A 14,389-nucleotide genomic window follows, 5' to 3' on the forward strand; every position below is an offset into this window, starting at 1 on the left:
CATTGTTGTAGGTCACAGTAAGAAAATGTTTAATCTTTCTGCATTCATCTGTGTACATTCAAGGCATTGGGAGGCCTACAGAGACTGAATTAAATTTAAGCGTATCAGAAATGAGCAGGGTGTTTTAAGAAAAATGTGAAAAAGATTTAACTTTGTTGGGAGCTGTTCATAATTGGTTTTGTTCTGATAATAAAAGCTACAGCAAAAAATTGGGTCACTACTCAAGTTACAGCTCAATTAATGACAGAAAGCTGTGGGTGTATAGCATTCAAAACACAGAATTATCCTGCATCTGCCCACTTGAGGGTTTGGGGTTTGCTTGGTTCATGGATCATTGTCTGTGGTCAGCTGTGCCTGTAGGAAACAGGCTGGAGTGAGTAAGCACAGGATGTTGTAGATATCTGAAAGTTACTCTACAAAATTAGCAGAGTGTTAAGAGAATGAAAATGTGCTTTTCCAAACATAATTCTAGGCTTGAAAAACTGATGACTTTGAGAGGAAGATTTAATGTCATTTTGTGGGTCTTGAGAGAAGCCAAGGAATATTTAAAGTTGTCTTGTCCTGACACTACTCACTAGGCAGGGAGAAATATCTGGATGCTGATTATTGCACTACTAGAAATGGCTCAAGATGCAGCTTGTTTTGAAACCAATTTGGAAATCCATGGTAAAATCCTGAGTTGTAATAGAATTTTTAGCTGCGCTTTCCCTTTATTCTGAAGCAGATCTTTGCTAATACAGGGGTAAATGGATTTAATTATTTAATGGCTAATTTCCTTTGCTAAGCATCCACTTGACAGAAGGCCCAGAACAGGATGGGTGAAGAAAAGTTCTGGTTTTTTTTTTTTTTTTTTTACTGTGTTCTGAGGTACCACGGCAGACTGCTGTTCAGCTTTTCTTTGTGCTTACACAAAAAGCCCCAAAACGTGGAAGATGAGGATAGAAAGTAAAAATGGGGAGCCTGAAGCTGCTTGAATTAGTCTGTGTTTCTTGTATGGCAGCATGGAAAGTTGGTTATTAATTTAATATCTAGGGAGTAGGGAAATAAATGAGAGGGGTGTAGCAGGAAAAACAAGAGCTGCAGGAGCTGCCCTTGGATACATCAAACATTCCTAATTTCATGGCTAACAGACTGATGAATGCTGCCTGCTTTTGTTTATGAGATGGAAATGCTTCAGTGTCATATTGTCTCCATAGCCCCAGACAAAAGTACAAACAAATAATCCTTGAATAATAAAATAATCAAATTATCCTCCAGTTAAATTGTGTTTTACCTCTAGATTTCAGTTTAGGAATCCAATGAAAATGAACTCAGGTAGAAGTGAATTAAGAAAGAATGGACTGCTACTCTGCAAATTTTTAATTTAATGACCAGAAGAATTCTTAATTATTCACGTACCTTTAATTTTACACTGTTTATATCTGTACCATTTCATTTGAGTACTGTGATATAATGTTACCTCAAAAATTGAACTGATGGAGAGGATTCTAAAATACTTTAAACACACCTTTAAATGCAGCTATTAGTTTTGAATCCAGACCCTTGGGAAGTCCATAAGGTGTGGGAGCCTTGGGGAGAAATAGAGATAATAATTACAGAATTATTTCTTCACAGATGCAGTAATTCCCTTTCCTGAAAGTTCGGAAAGGTTTAAATTATTTTGTGAACATAACTGACCTGGTGGTTCTGTGATGAATGCTAGTGTGTTTTGTCAAGAACTCAATTTTAATTAATTGAAAGTATCCAGAGTAGTAATCAAATAGCTTTACAAGTGTAATGGCATGCATTCAGAATCAAATGTCTTGTGTATTGTGCATAAAGGGCTTTACTTTTTTTCTCAGGGTGCTATAAAATGAGGAGGGACTTTAGAAAAACAAAACTATATTCAGCAATACAAAGAAAACAGTAGGGTTGTAGAAGAAGGTTGAATTAATAGCCTGTGTAACTCAGAGTGCAAGCATTTTCTGTATATTGATCCTGGCACTCTGGCTGCTGCATGATGGCATTTTCCTAATGCAATAAATGTAAAGCCCCACCAGCCTCTGGGGCTGTGCATCTAAACAGCTGATGGGTAATTACAGGAGACCTGTGAGGCACAGGTGGGAGAGAAAAAATGGGAGACTGCTGGGGAGAGCATTTGGGTTCAAATTATGATTTGAAGAAAACTTTCACTTCCTCTGTACTGTAGAGGGAATTTTTTTTTTTTTTTTCTCTGAGGGGAGAAGAAGGGGTTTATTACATTGAAAGTTTCCATAGAATTTGTTCCACACTATTTGTGTGTGAATAATCAATCTGGTTGTAGCCCTTGCTCCTGTGTGCTTTAGTGTGGGACCAGCAGTCATGCTCAAGCTATTCACAAGGAACCAGCCTGTGGCTCCTGCTGTCGTTGACTTCAATCTTGCATTTTTTTCCACGTTAGTTAGGAGATGGAAGTTTGTGGAAAATAGATATCAGTTGCCAAAACATGTGGTGAAGGATACAGACTCCATTGCTTTTCTCCCTGCCCTCTCCAGTGGATGGCTTAGTGAAGTACCAGCAGCTGTGGAGAACACAGTGCCTTGAAACGTGGAGAAACTTCAGACCCTGAATGCAGATTAGATTCTTGAAAGAGTACCCAAACCTGAAATTTATGTAATGTGCTTGTCAGTAGTGTGTCACAGCTTTTCTCTTTTGATTATCCTTTGTAAGATATGTTAAATCATATTTTCAGTTATGTTTTCTTCTCTAAGTGTTATTTGGATGATTACAGTCTTGTTTCTATTTCACATCTGTAGGGCAGAAGGCTGTAAATAATTCTAAGCTCCTGTGCAGTAATAATAAATATTGAAGTCTTTTAAGCAGTTATTTTAGACAAGTTCCTGGAGGGGTGATATTACTTCTTAATATCTAATGTTTCTAAAATGAGGCAGTATCTCTGACAGTGTCACTCTTTCTATCTCCAGCTTTTTTCTACCCCTTCCATTACCTGAGAAATGAGTTGTTAAGTTTTATGTTAGATCCATGCAATGGTGCAAATATTTTACATTATCTGTGACACTCAAAGTATCTCGCCTTCTTAGACATATTTATTGCATAAAGGGTAGGATAAAGTACCAGTGGTGCAAATGTGCTGTTTTCAGTGGAATTTACCAGCAGATATCTTGGCCCAGTCATGACAGCAAATCTTTCCTCTAAAATATCAATACAGCACAAGAGTCCAATTATTTTTATACTCTGCTAATCTTCTTTTGCTTTTACAGTGTTCCTGCAGGCTTCTATAAAAAGACTATTGGTAATCTCAGTAGGGAGGCCTCCTTATCAAGTAGTTTCAAAGACTTATGACTTCTGAAAAAATAAGGAGGTAATACTGAATTAATGAGGAAGGGGCTAGTCAGTCTTCAAAAAACTAAATGCAAAGCATATGTAATACTGATTTACTACTTGCAGAAGTTTTCTTGGATTTTCACAGATGTGATAATAAGACTTGGAAAGAGTTAGAAATCTTTTATATTTTTAAAATACATGTCTAGATTTATATTTAAAGGACCATTTTAGGCATAGCTCTTTTTATATACTCATAGCTGAAAATAAATCAGTGCACATACAGTTTTAAAGTTATGGTCAGGCCAAGAAACCTGCTTATCAGTTTTTGCAAGTCTCATTTAAAAGAAAAATTGGTTTCAAGAGTAGATCTGGAAAGCCTTATTTTGTTATAGCTTACTGGAAGTATGTTAGCACATTATTAAACTCTGTTTAAGAGTCAGTGTTGGACAGCCAAGCCAAGCCCTGGTGTTTCTTGAAGAGAAGAAGAAGTGCTGTGGAGAAGGACCTGGGGGCTGTGGTGGATAGCAAGCTGTCCCTGAGCCAGCAGTGTGTCCTCGTGGCCAAGAAGGCCGATGGTGTCCTGGGCTGCATTAGGAACTGCATTGCCAGCAGCTTGAGGGAGGTGATCCTGGCCCTCCACTCGGCCCTGCTGAGGCACATCTGGAGTGCTGCGTCCAGTGCTGGGCTCCATGGGAGGAGAGAGACGTGCAGCTCCTGGAGCAGGTCCAGTGGAGGGGGACAAGGATGATCGAGGGTCTGGAGAGCCTCTCTTGTGAGGAAAGGCCGAGGGAGCTGGGGCTGCTCAGCCCTGAGGAGAGAGGACTGAGAGGGAACCTCATCAACGTCTCTGAGGGGAGAGATGTCAGAGGATGGACCAGGCTCTACTCAATAGGACAAGAGGCAATGGGCAGGAACTGATGTGTAAGAGATTCCACCTGAGCACGAGGAAGAACTTCCCTGGGCCGGTAACCATGAACTGGGATGGATTGCCTGGAGAAGGTGTGGAATCTCCCTTGCTGGAGAGATTCCAGAACCATCTGTGGACACCCTCGTGTGCCTTGTGCTGTGGGATGACCCTGCTCGTGCAGGGAGAGCAGACCAAATGTCCCACTGTGGTCCCTTCCAGCTTGACCAATTCTGTGATTCTGTGAAGCCATAGCGAGAATTATCTTGTTTAAAAACTAGGAGTTATGTGAAACACTTGAAGGTATTCTTTGAACTGTATCCTCCTTCATCATGTTATGGGGGTAAGCTTTAGAGAACCATGGAAAAATGTCTGGGGGAATGGATTTCAGAGCTTTAATATTTCATTGATGTCCTGCTATGTGTTTAGGAAGCTTTTCCATGCTATAGAAGTGCAACATCCACAAGTGGGCTTGTTTCATGAAGTGGCTCTGTAGTGGCAATGACTTATTTCAGCAGCACTTTTTTTCTTAAAGCCTTGTTATGTAGCTGCTACTAGTCCTTTAAAACTTGATGTAAGTTGCATTGATAACTATCTGTGGTTATTAGCAAAAAAAACCTTACCTATTTTCATTGCAGTCAGATGAATCAGATTTTGAGATTGCCACATGTGAAATTATCATCTGAATATCTCTGGTTGTTGTTTGCACAAAACCTTGGTGTTATATTTAGTAATAGGCTCTAGCTTACGTGGACAGTGCTTTTTCCTCAACATCTCTTGTGTTCTGAAATACTATGGCCTAAGTTTTGATTTGGGGTAGGAAGAAGGGGAATGAAAAGCAGTTATATCCTGTCAAACCACTGCAAAAAATAATGGTAGTTTTGCTTTTTTCTTTATTGTCTTGGAAAGAGAGCGATAATTTAAGAAGCAACAGTAGTGCCAGAAAAGCAAAAAATAGCTACAATGCATTGGTGTAGAACATCATCTGTCACACTCCTGCAGATTTCATGAATCTTTACTGTCTTTTCCATAGTAAAATTTGGTAAATTAGTTTGAATTCAGTTTACCTTTTCGCTACCCTTAACACTCTACTTTTATATATTCCTTTATCTGACTGCTGCGCACAAAATACAGATAGAGGTGTGAGGGGTTTTTTATTATTGAGGTTTATTCTGATCTTCAGATGTCATTGGGGATTTCCAGTGACTGCTGATTAGTGAGAACACTGACCAGCATACAGCTTAGCCAACCTCTGCCTCTCAGCAGGAATTGCAGGGCAATAAGAAAGGTCTCTGAAGGAGAAAAACTAAGACACAGGGAAGAAGAGAGTGGAGGGCAACACTGAAAAAAAAAAAACCTGCAAGTAATAGGTCAAAACATTTCTAGGAAGATATGTTGCAGCCTCTGGAGATGGTAACAGCACTATCAGAGCCATCAAGGTTTTCTGTGTTTTGGGAAGTCCTTTCAAGTGCTTCATCTGAATTTTTAAATAGTCATTTCCTGGTTCTGGATTTGCCCTTGAATGTTTCTTCCCATACAAATGCAGGTGGTTGCAGTTCTGTGTAAATACCTGTGGGTGTTTTCCTCTGCAAAGTACAGACAGTTCAGCTGCTTTTATTGCCATGACCTTGACCAGAATCCCTGCTATACAAATAGTTACTAATATTTTTTTCAATTTGCCTCCATTTTAAAATGCACATTTATTTTTTTAACTGTGGACACATGGTTGGTTCTTCTTTCCAGAGCAGAATGTTGTCTGTTCCAAACTCAATCCACTAAAGATCTGTGCTGTGCTCATCGATTAAATGCTTCTGTTGTCCTTAGTGCTTTGTCCATCAGTTACATTCATCAAGGTAAAATATCATTAGTCATTGTAGTGATCATTAATCAATTTGGAGGAAGGTTATCTGAATTTTTAATGAAATTTATCAGATATTAGCGTTCATCACCAATTATTCAAACAAATTTAAATTGGCACTATTCTTTTGCTCACTAAATGAAAATTCTTCTACTTTTATCATTCTTTGGAAGAAAAAACTGTTTCTGAAAACACTATATTGAATTTCTTATAACTCTTACTTCAGTTTTTAATAATAACGTTTCTGATCCCGTAACTCACTTGAACACCTGACCTATGTATGGATGGTGGCTGAAGGTAATTCTGGTGTGCCAAAATAAATATCAAATGCGTCACAAGAAGGCAGATTTATCCTGATGCTGCTACTTGTATGCAGCCTTGTGTTAAACAATATAGTCTTGGCTGAATTATTTTCCACATGACAATGAATTGAGATAATGAAGCTCAAAGAGTATTTTTGACTAATGCTTTGCCTCTTTGGAGAAGTTTTGAGCTTCTTCAATATCCAGAACTAATCAATAAAAAAGAGTTTTTTTACTCTTTGTAGCTGACATAGTAATTCCTTTCACTGCGTGTGAGGAGGTAGGGTTGCAAAGAGATATTAGATGGCTTGTTTAGATCAAATATTTCTAGTGTAGCAACAGGCCATTAGCACATTTCTCTGCTTGTTATTTTGAACAGCAGATTTCTTCAGCTGAGACTTCAGCTTCTCAGATCCCTCTTGTTGCTGTAGGATCCTTTCATAGAATGTCTTCCTCCTGTGCTCAGTAACTCGGAAAGATTTTTCTTTGTTTTATATGTTGAAAAACTTTCTTAAATGAGAGTATCCTCAACAGGCTGGAAGATGTAATAAAACAACTGTTTTCACATTACATTTCCATGTTTATAGGAAGACCAAGAGTTACAAATAGCTTCTTCCAAACAGGTTTTGAAGACTAACATAGAGATCCAACCGACTTTTCCCATATGTTTTTATGTAGATATTCCTTCAACTATACAATCTTAAAAAAGTGCTGGTTTTGTCAGTCCCCTCTGGAAGCAGTTTTGTTTTACCTTTTTCAAATCCATTCTGGATCTCTTTTTACTGTGTCAAATGCTACATATTCCTGTAGTACCCCTCTGAGACAAGTGCAAAACTGGTTTTATAGCAGTGGCTCATCATGTACATAATGCCATTGCAGTGGCATTCCCCCTGCATCTCTGGAATGCTTATTGCTACAAAGGGCTTCTTTTAAGAGGAGTTAATTAGGACTAGAAAATTGCTTGTTGTTTTTTATTGCATCTAAACCCCAGGACGTGCTGCACTAATCCCCTAGTGCTGTGTGGTGCCATAGGAGTGGTATTCAGCTGATGTCTCAGAAGTTTCTTATTAGCTTTGAAACTGTTCCTTATCAGATCATTTAACTCATTAACTCTTTCTACACATAAAATGTGTTAGTTGGGGATCGTTTTCTTCCTTGTTCTTTCATTTGAAAGGTCTGTTTAAATATAACCCCAACAAAAAAAAAAACCATTTTGTTCTTCTCCTATTCCACATTTTTACTCAGGACAATGAAAAACAAAAGCAGCTCATTTGGAAAACTCTCAGCAAGGATGAAAGTGCTACTGCTTTGTCCAAGAAGCACTCCAGAAAATGTTTTTTTTATCTAGGACAGAGACTGCTTTCACTTTTTGCAAGAATTACTGCATTTGTTTCTTGCTCAAAGCAAGTTAATTCTAAAACTCACATTTGCACAAGTTATATACTCATGAGGAGTAAAGATAAAACCAGTATTTTTTCCTATCTTAACATCAGTTTTTCTACCAGTTCTGTAAGCAATCTGATACTGAAAATCTGTCATTCTGATCCTTTGAAACTAGAAATCTACATTTTGCTGTTTAGCTGTAAAGTCAGTAGGAACCTTGAAAAAAGGCCTTTGGAAAGTTGTCCAGCATGGTTTTTAGCTTGCTGCAGAAACTGGAGCCTGTATTTATTTGTTGGTATATTTCTGCTCTTGTTTCCCAACTTCTTAGCAAAATCCATAAATGAGTTTTAAGGCAACAGTAAGGTTGAGGAAAAGCAGTTTCTCCTGTGAATGTAGAAGTGATGTGAGAGTATTTGACATTTTGCAGTTTATTCTTAATTTAGCAAGAATGCCTTTAAAATCACGGTTTCAAACTTTGAGGTTTTGAGTAATTTTTTGACACATTATCGTAACGATATGAAGTGCGGGGTACTGTAATCCACTTATTAATGATGCAGCTGCTAATTAGAAAAAGGTTCTCTTATTTTCACCTGCTAGCTATTTAGTATTTCATGTACACTAAGATGGCACCATTCCTGAAAAATCCTGCTCGCTTTCCTCTCCCTCCCCAGCTGCAAATCTGCTTTTGAAGTGCATACTCTGTGTGATTAAATAAAAGGACATGAAAATTAGTGAGGAAATTGCATGGTGTAGCCATTTTAGTTATGAATTTAAATGGCTGTTTAGCAAAATGGAGTAATTTATCACTTATCTCGTGTTCCCTGCAAGTCATTTGTCATAAGTAGCAACTATCATAATTTTATTCTAATCTGAGATGGTGGGAAGGGGTCAGAGGTTCATACTTCTGATTTAATGATTGTGTGCGAAACAAAACAGGAGCTGGAAAACTTCCTCAAGTTTCTTTGCATCATGATATTATACCTGACTTTGTATCAGTTGTGCTGTTACATTTGTCTCAGCAGGTAGATTTTTTCTCTTTGCACCTCATTTTGCTGCAATGGATGTTAGTTTTATGTTGGACACCACTAGTGCAGGCTTTGGTGCCCGGGATCACAGGTGTAGTGTGAGATAAACCATGTTCTGATAGTGCATTCCAGGAGCAAGCAGGGATTATGGCAGTCCAAAGCACTTGGTTATAAAACTAATCAAAGTTTTACTTTGCCATGGTTTTGAGTGGAACATTTTCTGCCAGAGAAAGGCTTGGATTGGTTCATCAGATCCCTGAATCTGTGGAATGAATAGACTTCTTTTTTTCTTTTGGAGCCCATGAGAAGGAATTCCTCAGTCCTTCAGAAAAAATTGCTTATGGTCTTAAATAAGTTTTCCACTTTTGTTCTCATGTTAGGTTAGTCATGATTACCTCATAATGAAATTATTCCCTCACAAAGGGAAAGGACACAGGAATCTGTACTTACTGGAGAGGGAAGGGAGCATTAAAAATAGAAAATAAACATGTAGATATTTCTCAGCTGTGGATTTGGAATCATGAATCTGATTTTTTTTCCTCCAAATTCCTTCCTTGGAATCTTCTGTGGAGACTTGTTTAGAGGGCAAAGAGTATAGTGTCTGGAAAGGAAAAGAAAAAGATTGTGAGAAATGAAAGAAACCATGGAAGAGTCTACTGTTAAAAAAAAGTGGATGGAATAGCATTCCTGCAAAAACAAATACTATTCCTGCAGGAATAGCATTCCTGCAAATATCAATGCTAGACTGAGGGCAAATATGCCTGAGGTTTCATCCAAATGATCATAAGAGCGAAGTTTAATTTTTTTTGTGAGGAAGTAATTACTCTGAAGAGTGGAGAAATGTGGAGGTATTTTATTGGTATGCCCTCTCCTGCTTCAAATAATTTAGGTAATATTTTTAGTTGGACCAAACTAGAATATTGTCATAGAAGATGTTTGAATACATGGCATGGTAACAGCATAAAAATAGCAAATAATGGGTATTTTGGGTTTGTCAGATGAGCAGAAAAAATAGTTTGGTAGTAAAAGCATGCAGTTAGTGTCTTTATCCACAGTGTTCATGTTTTTTCACCAAAATGTTTCCTCTGAGGTAAAATGCTGTGCACAGTTTAAGTTTTTTTTTGTTGTTGTTTAGAAGTGAAATTCAGTTTTTAAACAGAAGCAGCCATTCAGGCTGTCTGGTTTCATTGTATCAGTCATTCTCATTAATGGTTTTGTCTATGTCCTGTTTTAGTGTAGCCTTCCTAAGTTGCATTACTTTTTCAGAAAGACCTTATAAGTTTTTATATATTGATGGCGTAGCAGATAAGTGGTTGAATTTTAAATTGCTGTGAAATGGAGCACTGAACAGTACATCTGGGAACATACTAGACTCTGGTTTGGCATAATTTATTTATTCAGAATACATTTAATGTTTTGAAGGAACTTGGTTCTTAGAAGTAGAGTATCTGTGGTGTCAGCTTATTCTCTCTTTGGCAGTAATTATTTTGGCAGACAGATAAATTGACAGCACTCTACCAGGTTTTGTTGTGTAATACTTAGGTGGGTTTGTCACATGGCTTGTTGGGGTTTATTTAATAAACTTTTGGGTTCTCAGGTAAAGGAACATTGCAGCTATGAATAAACAGATTTGATTTACTCTTGCTGCAATTTTCTTTCTCTTGTCTGTGGTTCCATTGTTGGTGCTACCTAATGAGATCAAAGCATCCAGTTCTATGTGTGGGATTTAAATCAGGCATGGGCACGTGATCAAATTCATCTGGATCCAGGCAGACCTGGTTTATGATGTAATACTGCCAGTGGGATGGGTGGATGTGCTATAAAGCTCAGCATAGTGCTTATGCAGGACTGGAAAATCTGCTAAAGCCCATGGAAGTATTGCTTCCATGTGTTTAATCAGACTAAGGATTAAATGAACTTCCAAAGGGTTGAATACTAAAACTGTTGTTGTCTTCAATGGGGCAAAGAAAGAAACCTTTCCTGCAGCAGCAGGTGCTTTAAGAGTGCTTCTGTTGTGTGAATCCTTTCTGTGGCACAAACAGATTGTGCCATTCTGTATTTGCACATCTCCTGTAATTCTGGATTTTCACTGCCATAATACACAACAATTTACAGTACTCAAAATTCAGAATAAAAGCATGCTAAACTCCTTTATGGTGTTCATATTATCTTGTGCTTTTCTGTGCAGGTAATTACATTTTAATCATTAAATGAAGTGCAACACTTCATACTGGCTAGAATGACTGCTATGCATTTTTAATGGTTTCTCTAAGTGTCATTAAGTGATAATTTGAAAAAAATAAACAAACAACCAGCAGTTTACACAACTGGTTATTAATGAAGCCTGTTCTTAATTTGCTTAAAGGATCAACAAAAATTGTGGTATGAAATGCAGCAACAGATTGAGTGGGTTTTTTTACATAAAACATTTGAATGTTTTATGGATGTTTTTTAATGTCCATTCTAAATACATACATTCCTATCAAGAGTAAAATAGAGCATCCTTTTTATATTTAAAAAGTTTATACAGGCTTGATTACCAATATTATTTAGTGGCTTTTCTGTCCTGCACTGAAACATTTTGACTCATGTGCCTTCTGCTCTGTGTGCTAAAAAGTCTGGTTTTCAGTGACAAAGCACTAAAAAGATTGGTAACCTGATTTCCTCTTCTTGGTTTTCCTGAATCTTTGCTAGCCTGTGGCAAACCTGTGGGTGTTTTACCTCCTATTTTCCCATTTCAGAGCTGGGCATGGCAAGGCAGATTTGGAGTTGCAGTGCCCAATCAATTCCCAGATATCAGTGCTAGACTGAGGGCAAATATGCCTGAGGTTTCATCCAAATGATCATAAGGGGGAAGTTTAATTTTTTTGTGAGGAATTAATTACTCTGAAGACTGAAGAAATGTGGAGGTATTTTATTGGTATGCCCCCTCCTGCTTCAAATAATTTAGGTAATAGTTTTAGTTGGACCAAACTAGAATATTGTCATAGAAGATGTTTGAATACATGGCATGGTAACAGCATAAAAATAGCAAATAATGGGTATTTTGGGTTTGTCAGGTGAGCAGAAAAAATAGTTTGGTAGTAAAAGCATGCAGTTAGTGTCTTTATCCACAGTGTTCATGTTTTTTCACCAAAATGTTTCCTCTGAGGTAAAATGCTGTGCACAGTTTAAGTTTTTTTTTGTTGTTGTTTAGAAGTGAAATTCAGTTTTTAAACAAGTGAATGTTAGTTTGATGTAAATCAAATAATTATGTAAATAAATGATGCAAATAAAAGTAATGTGTTCAAAATTTTTAATTTGATGATATTGAGTATCATGGACTATATTTTGAAGCTGAAAGGAATAGAGGAAAGAGAGAGGATAAAAAAAAATTAACAGTGAATTCTGCAGGGGTATTGCTTGAAGAATTACTCAAGTTTTTTCTTGGATGAACTGCTTGCTTCTTCAAGTCCTTGTTTAGGAGTAATTTATGTTAAAAGGGCCTGGTGTGTACTTCAGTTCCATACATTTTTGTGTCTGTGTGAATGATCAGAAGCCGTTTACAGTGCATAATGTGTGTACATAAATATTTTGCATGTTGCTACATTTATGTCCTTCATTTTTTTTGTGGTACAGTCATTAAATACCTGGGACAAAACTACAAATACCAGGTTGCTGCATCTGTTTTATCATCTCTCCATTGTAGGTATTCATGCTGCTTTAATAAGCCTGTGCAGCAAGCACACATAGCAAATAAATTTGTGCTTGAGCGTTTTATGCTTTTATTAAATATTCATTAGATGAGATGCAGGCTGCTGCTTTGAGTGCATTGAAAGCCCAGAAAATGCATTATTTGTGAATCCTTTATGCACCATGAGCCAAGGTGTTCCTCCTCTACTGAAACATGTCAGGATCCAGGATGTGTTGCTATCAGTTGCTATACAGCTGAATCTTGCTTTGAGCTCTAAAGACAGCAAAATTGATAGGCAGTCACGTTGGGTTTCTTACATTGTAGTCTAGTATGATTTGGCTACTGCCACAAAAAAACTCCCACAAATAAACCCCAAAACAAAAACCCACAAGCCACCAGGTATTCTGCATCAAATCTGAGAGAAAGCACTTCAAGTAAACAAAGACTAATAACTTCTAATGTTCTTATTGCAAAGCAAAGTAAAAGCAAAATCCAATCATTGTCTGCTTCTTTATCTGATGTATTTTGCAGTAGTCTCTGAACTTACTCTCCTATCTAGGGAGAAGCATTTTGAATATCCAGGATCAAAGTTAGTGTATAGGCTACAACAGAAGACAAATGCACCTGAGGACTTCTCAAAAAACCTGTGTCCTCACACCTGATTTTTGCATATTTCTCATTCACTGGTCTCTTAAATTCCCTTTATCTAGGTATTTATGCATATGTTTTGGGTTTGTTCTGATGGTATCACACTGATGTGTGTAGCTCTGTCCTGGAGATTGAGTTTATCCTCAAGAAGGATGAAATTTGACATACTCAGGCTTTCACACCTTCATCCTTACACTTCATAACACCTGCAGGTTTTCATTGGGGTTTTACCAACTTATTATTGGCTAAACAGATGATTTTTGCCTTTTTATAGCTCTAAATTCCATACACCTCTAGTGTAAAGTCCGTGTATGTGTTAGTGTATAAGACTTTAGGGGAAATGTAATCTCCATCTATGTCATACTTGCTTGTCTGAGATTGAAAGCTCAGCTATTTGTGTTTCATCTTCAGAATAAACTAAGAAAAATAACTTGTATGGCACATAGTAGCTAGTAAAAGTACATCCCAGACAAAAAAAAATACCTATCCATTTACTGATTCATGTTAGCTTGCTGTCTGGCACAGTGCTATATAAAGCTTTAAGGTAGATTCCTAAATGAATGCTTTGTAGCTTTAGTTTATTCAAGACCTTAGGCAGAGCTACTGGAAGTATCTAGGTTACTGATTCTTTTTGAGATGTCATAATTTTAGTGAGAGTTGGGAAGGAAAAGATCTGTGTTTTGACTAGAATGTTATATATTTAGATGTGTTTCAGATCATCTTGCTTAACTAGCATTAATACAATTTCTGGTGCAGTTTATTTTCCGAGTTTAATAGTGTTTAATTCTGTTAGAAAATAGTTAAAAAATATGTTCATGGTAAATCTCATTTATCTCCTTCCTTCATGGACTTTAAGTGTTTTAAATGAATTATTTTTTGATACAGTGCTTACACTAATACTGTTAAATTAGCTATGAAAATAATTCATGCCGGTTGCCTTTAATTAAGTGCCAGCGATTTATTTGTTTGCTTCTCTCCTTTTGTTTGCCAGGAAAAGAAGAATATATTGCGACATTCAAGGGATCAGAGTACTTCTGCTATGATTTATCTCAGAACCCCATACAGAGCAGCAGTGATGAAATAACTCTGTCGTTTAAAACGCTGCAGAGGAACGGACTGATGCTGCACACAGGAAAATCGGCCGATTATGTCAATCTTGCACTGAAAAATGGAGCTGTCTCCTTGGTCATTAATTTGGGCTCAGGGGCCTTTGAAGCGCTGGTGGAACCTGTGAATGGGAAATTTAATGACAATGCCTGGCATGATGTGAAAGTAACCAGGAATCTGCGTCAG

General features: G+C 37.3%; 1 protein-coding gene across 19 annotated transcripts in view; it reads left to right on the plus strand.

Moving 5' to 3' along the window:
• Positions 1-14,389, plus strand: part of NRXN1 (neurexin 1) — a 673,407-nt gene that overhangs the window by 208,064 nt on the left and 450,954 nt on the right. For all 19 annotated transcript variants that reach the window (XM_053972550.1, XM_053972536.1, XM_053972537.1 and 16 more), the window contains one exon: positions 14,088-14,389. In XM_053972550.1, the coding sequence (XP_053828525.1) occupies positions 14,088-14,389 (302 nt within the window). The remainder of the gene's footprint in view (positions 1-14,087) is intronic.

This window comes from Vidua macroura, chromosome 3, assembly GCF_024509145.1.
Source record: "Vidua macroura isolate BioBank_ID:100142 chromosome 3, ASM2450914v1, whole genome shotgun sequence".
NCBI classification, from domain to species: Eukaryota; Metazoa; Chordata; class Aves; order Passeriformes; family Viduidae; genus Vidua; species Vidua macroura.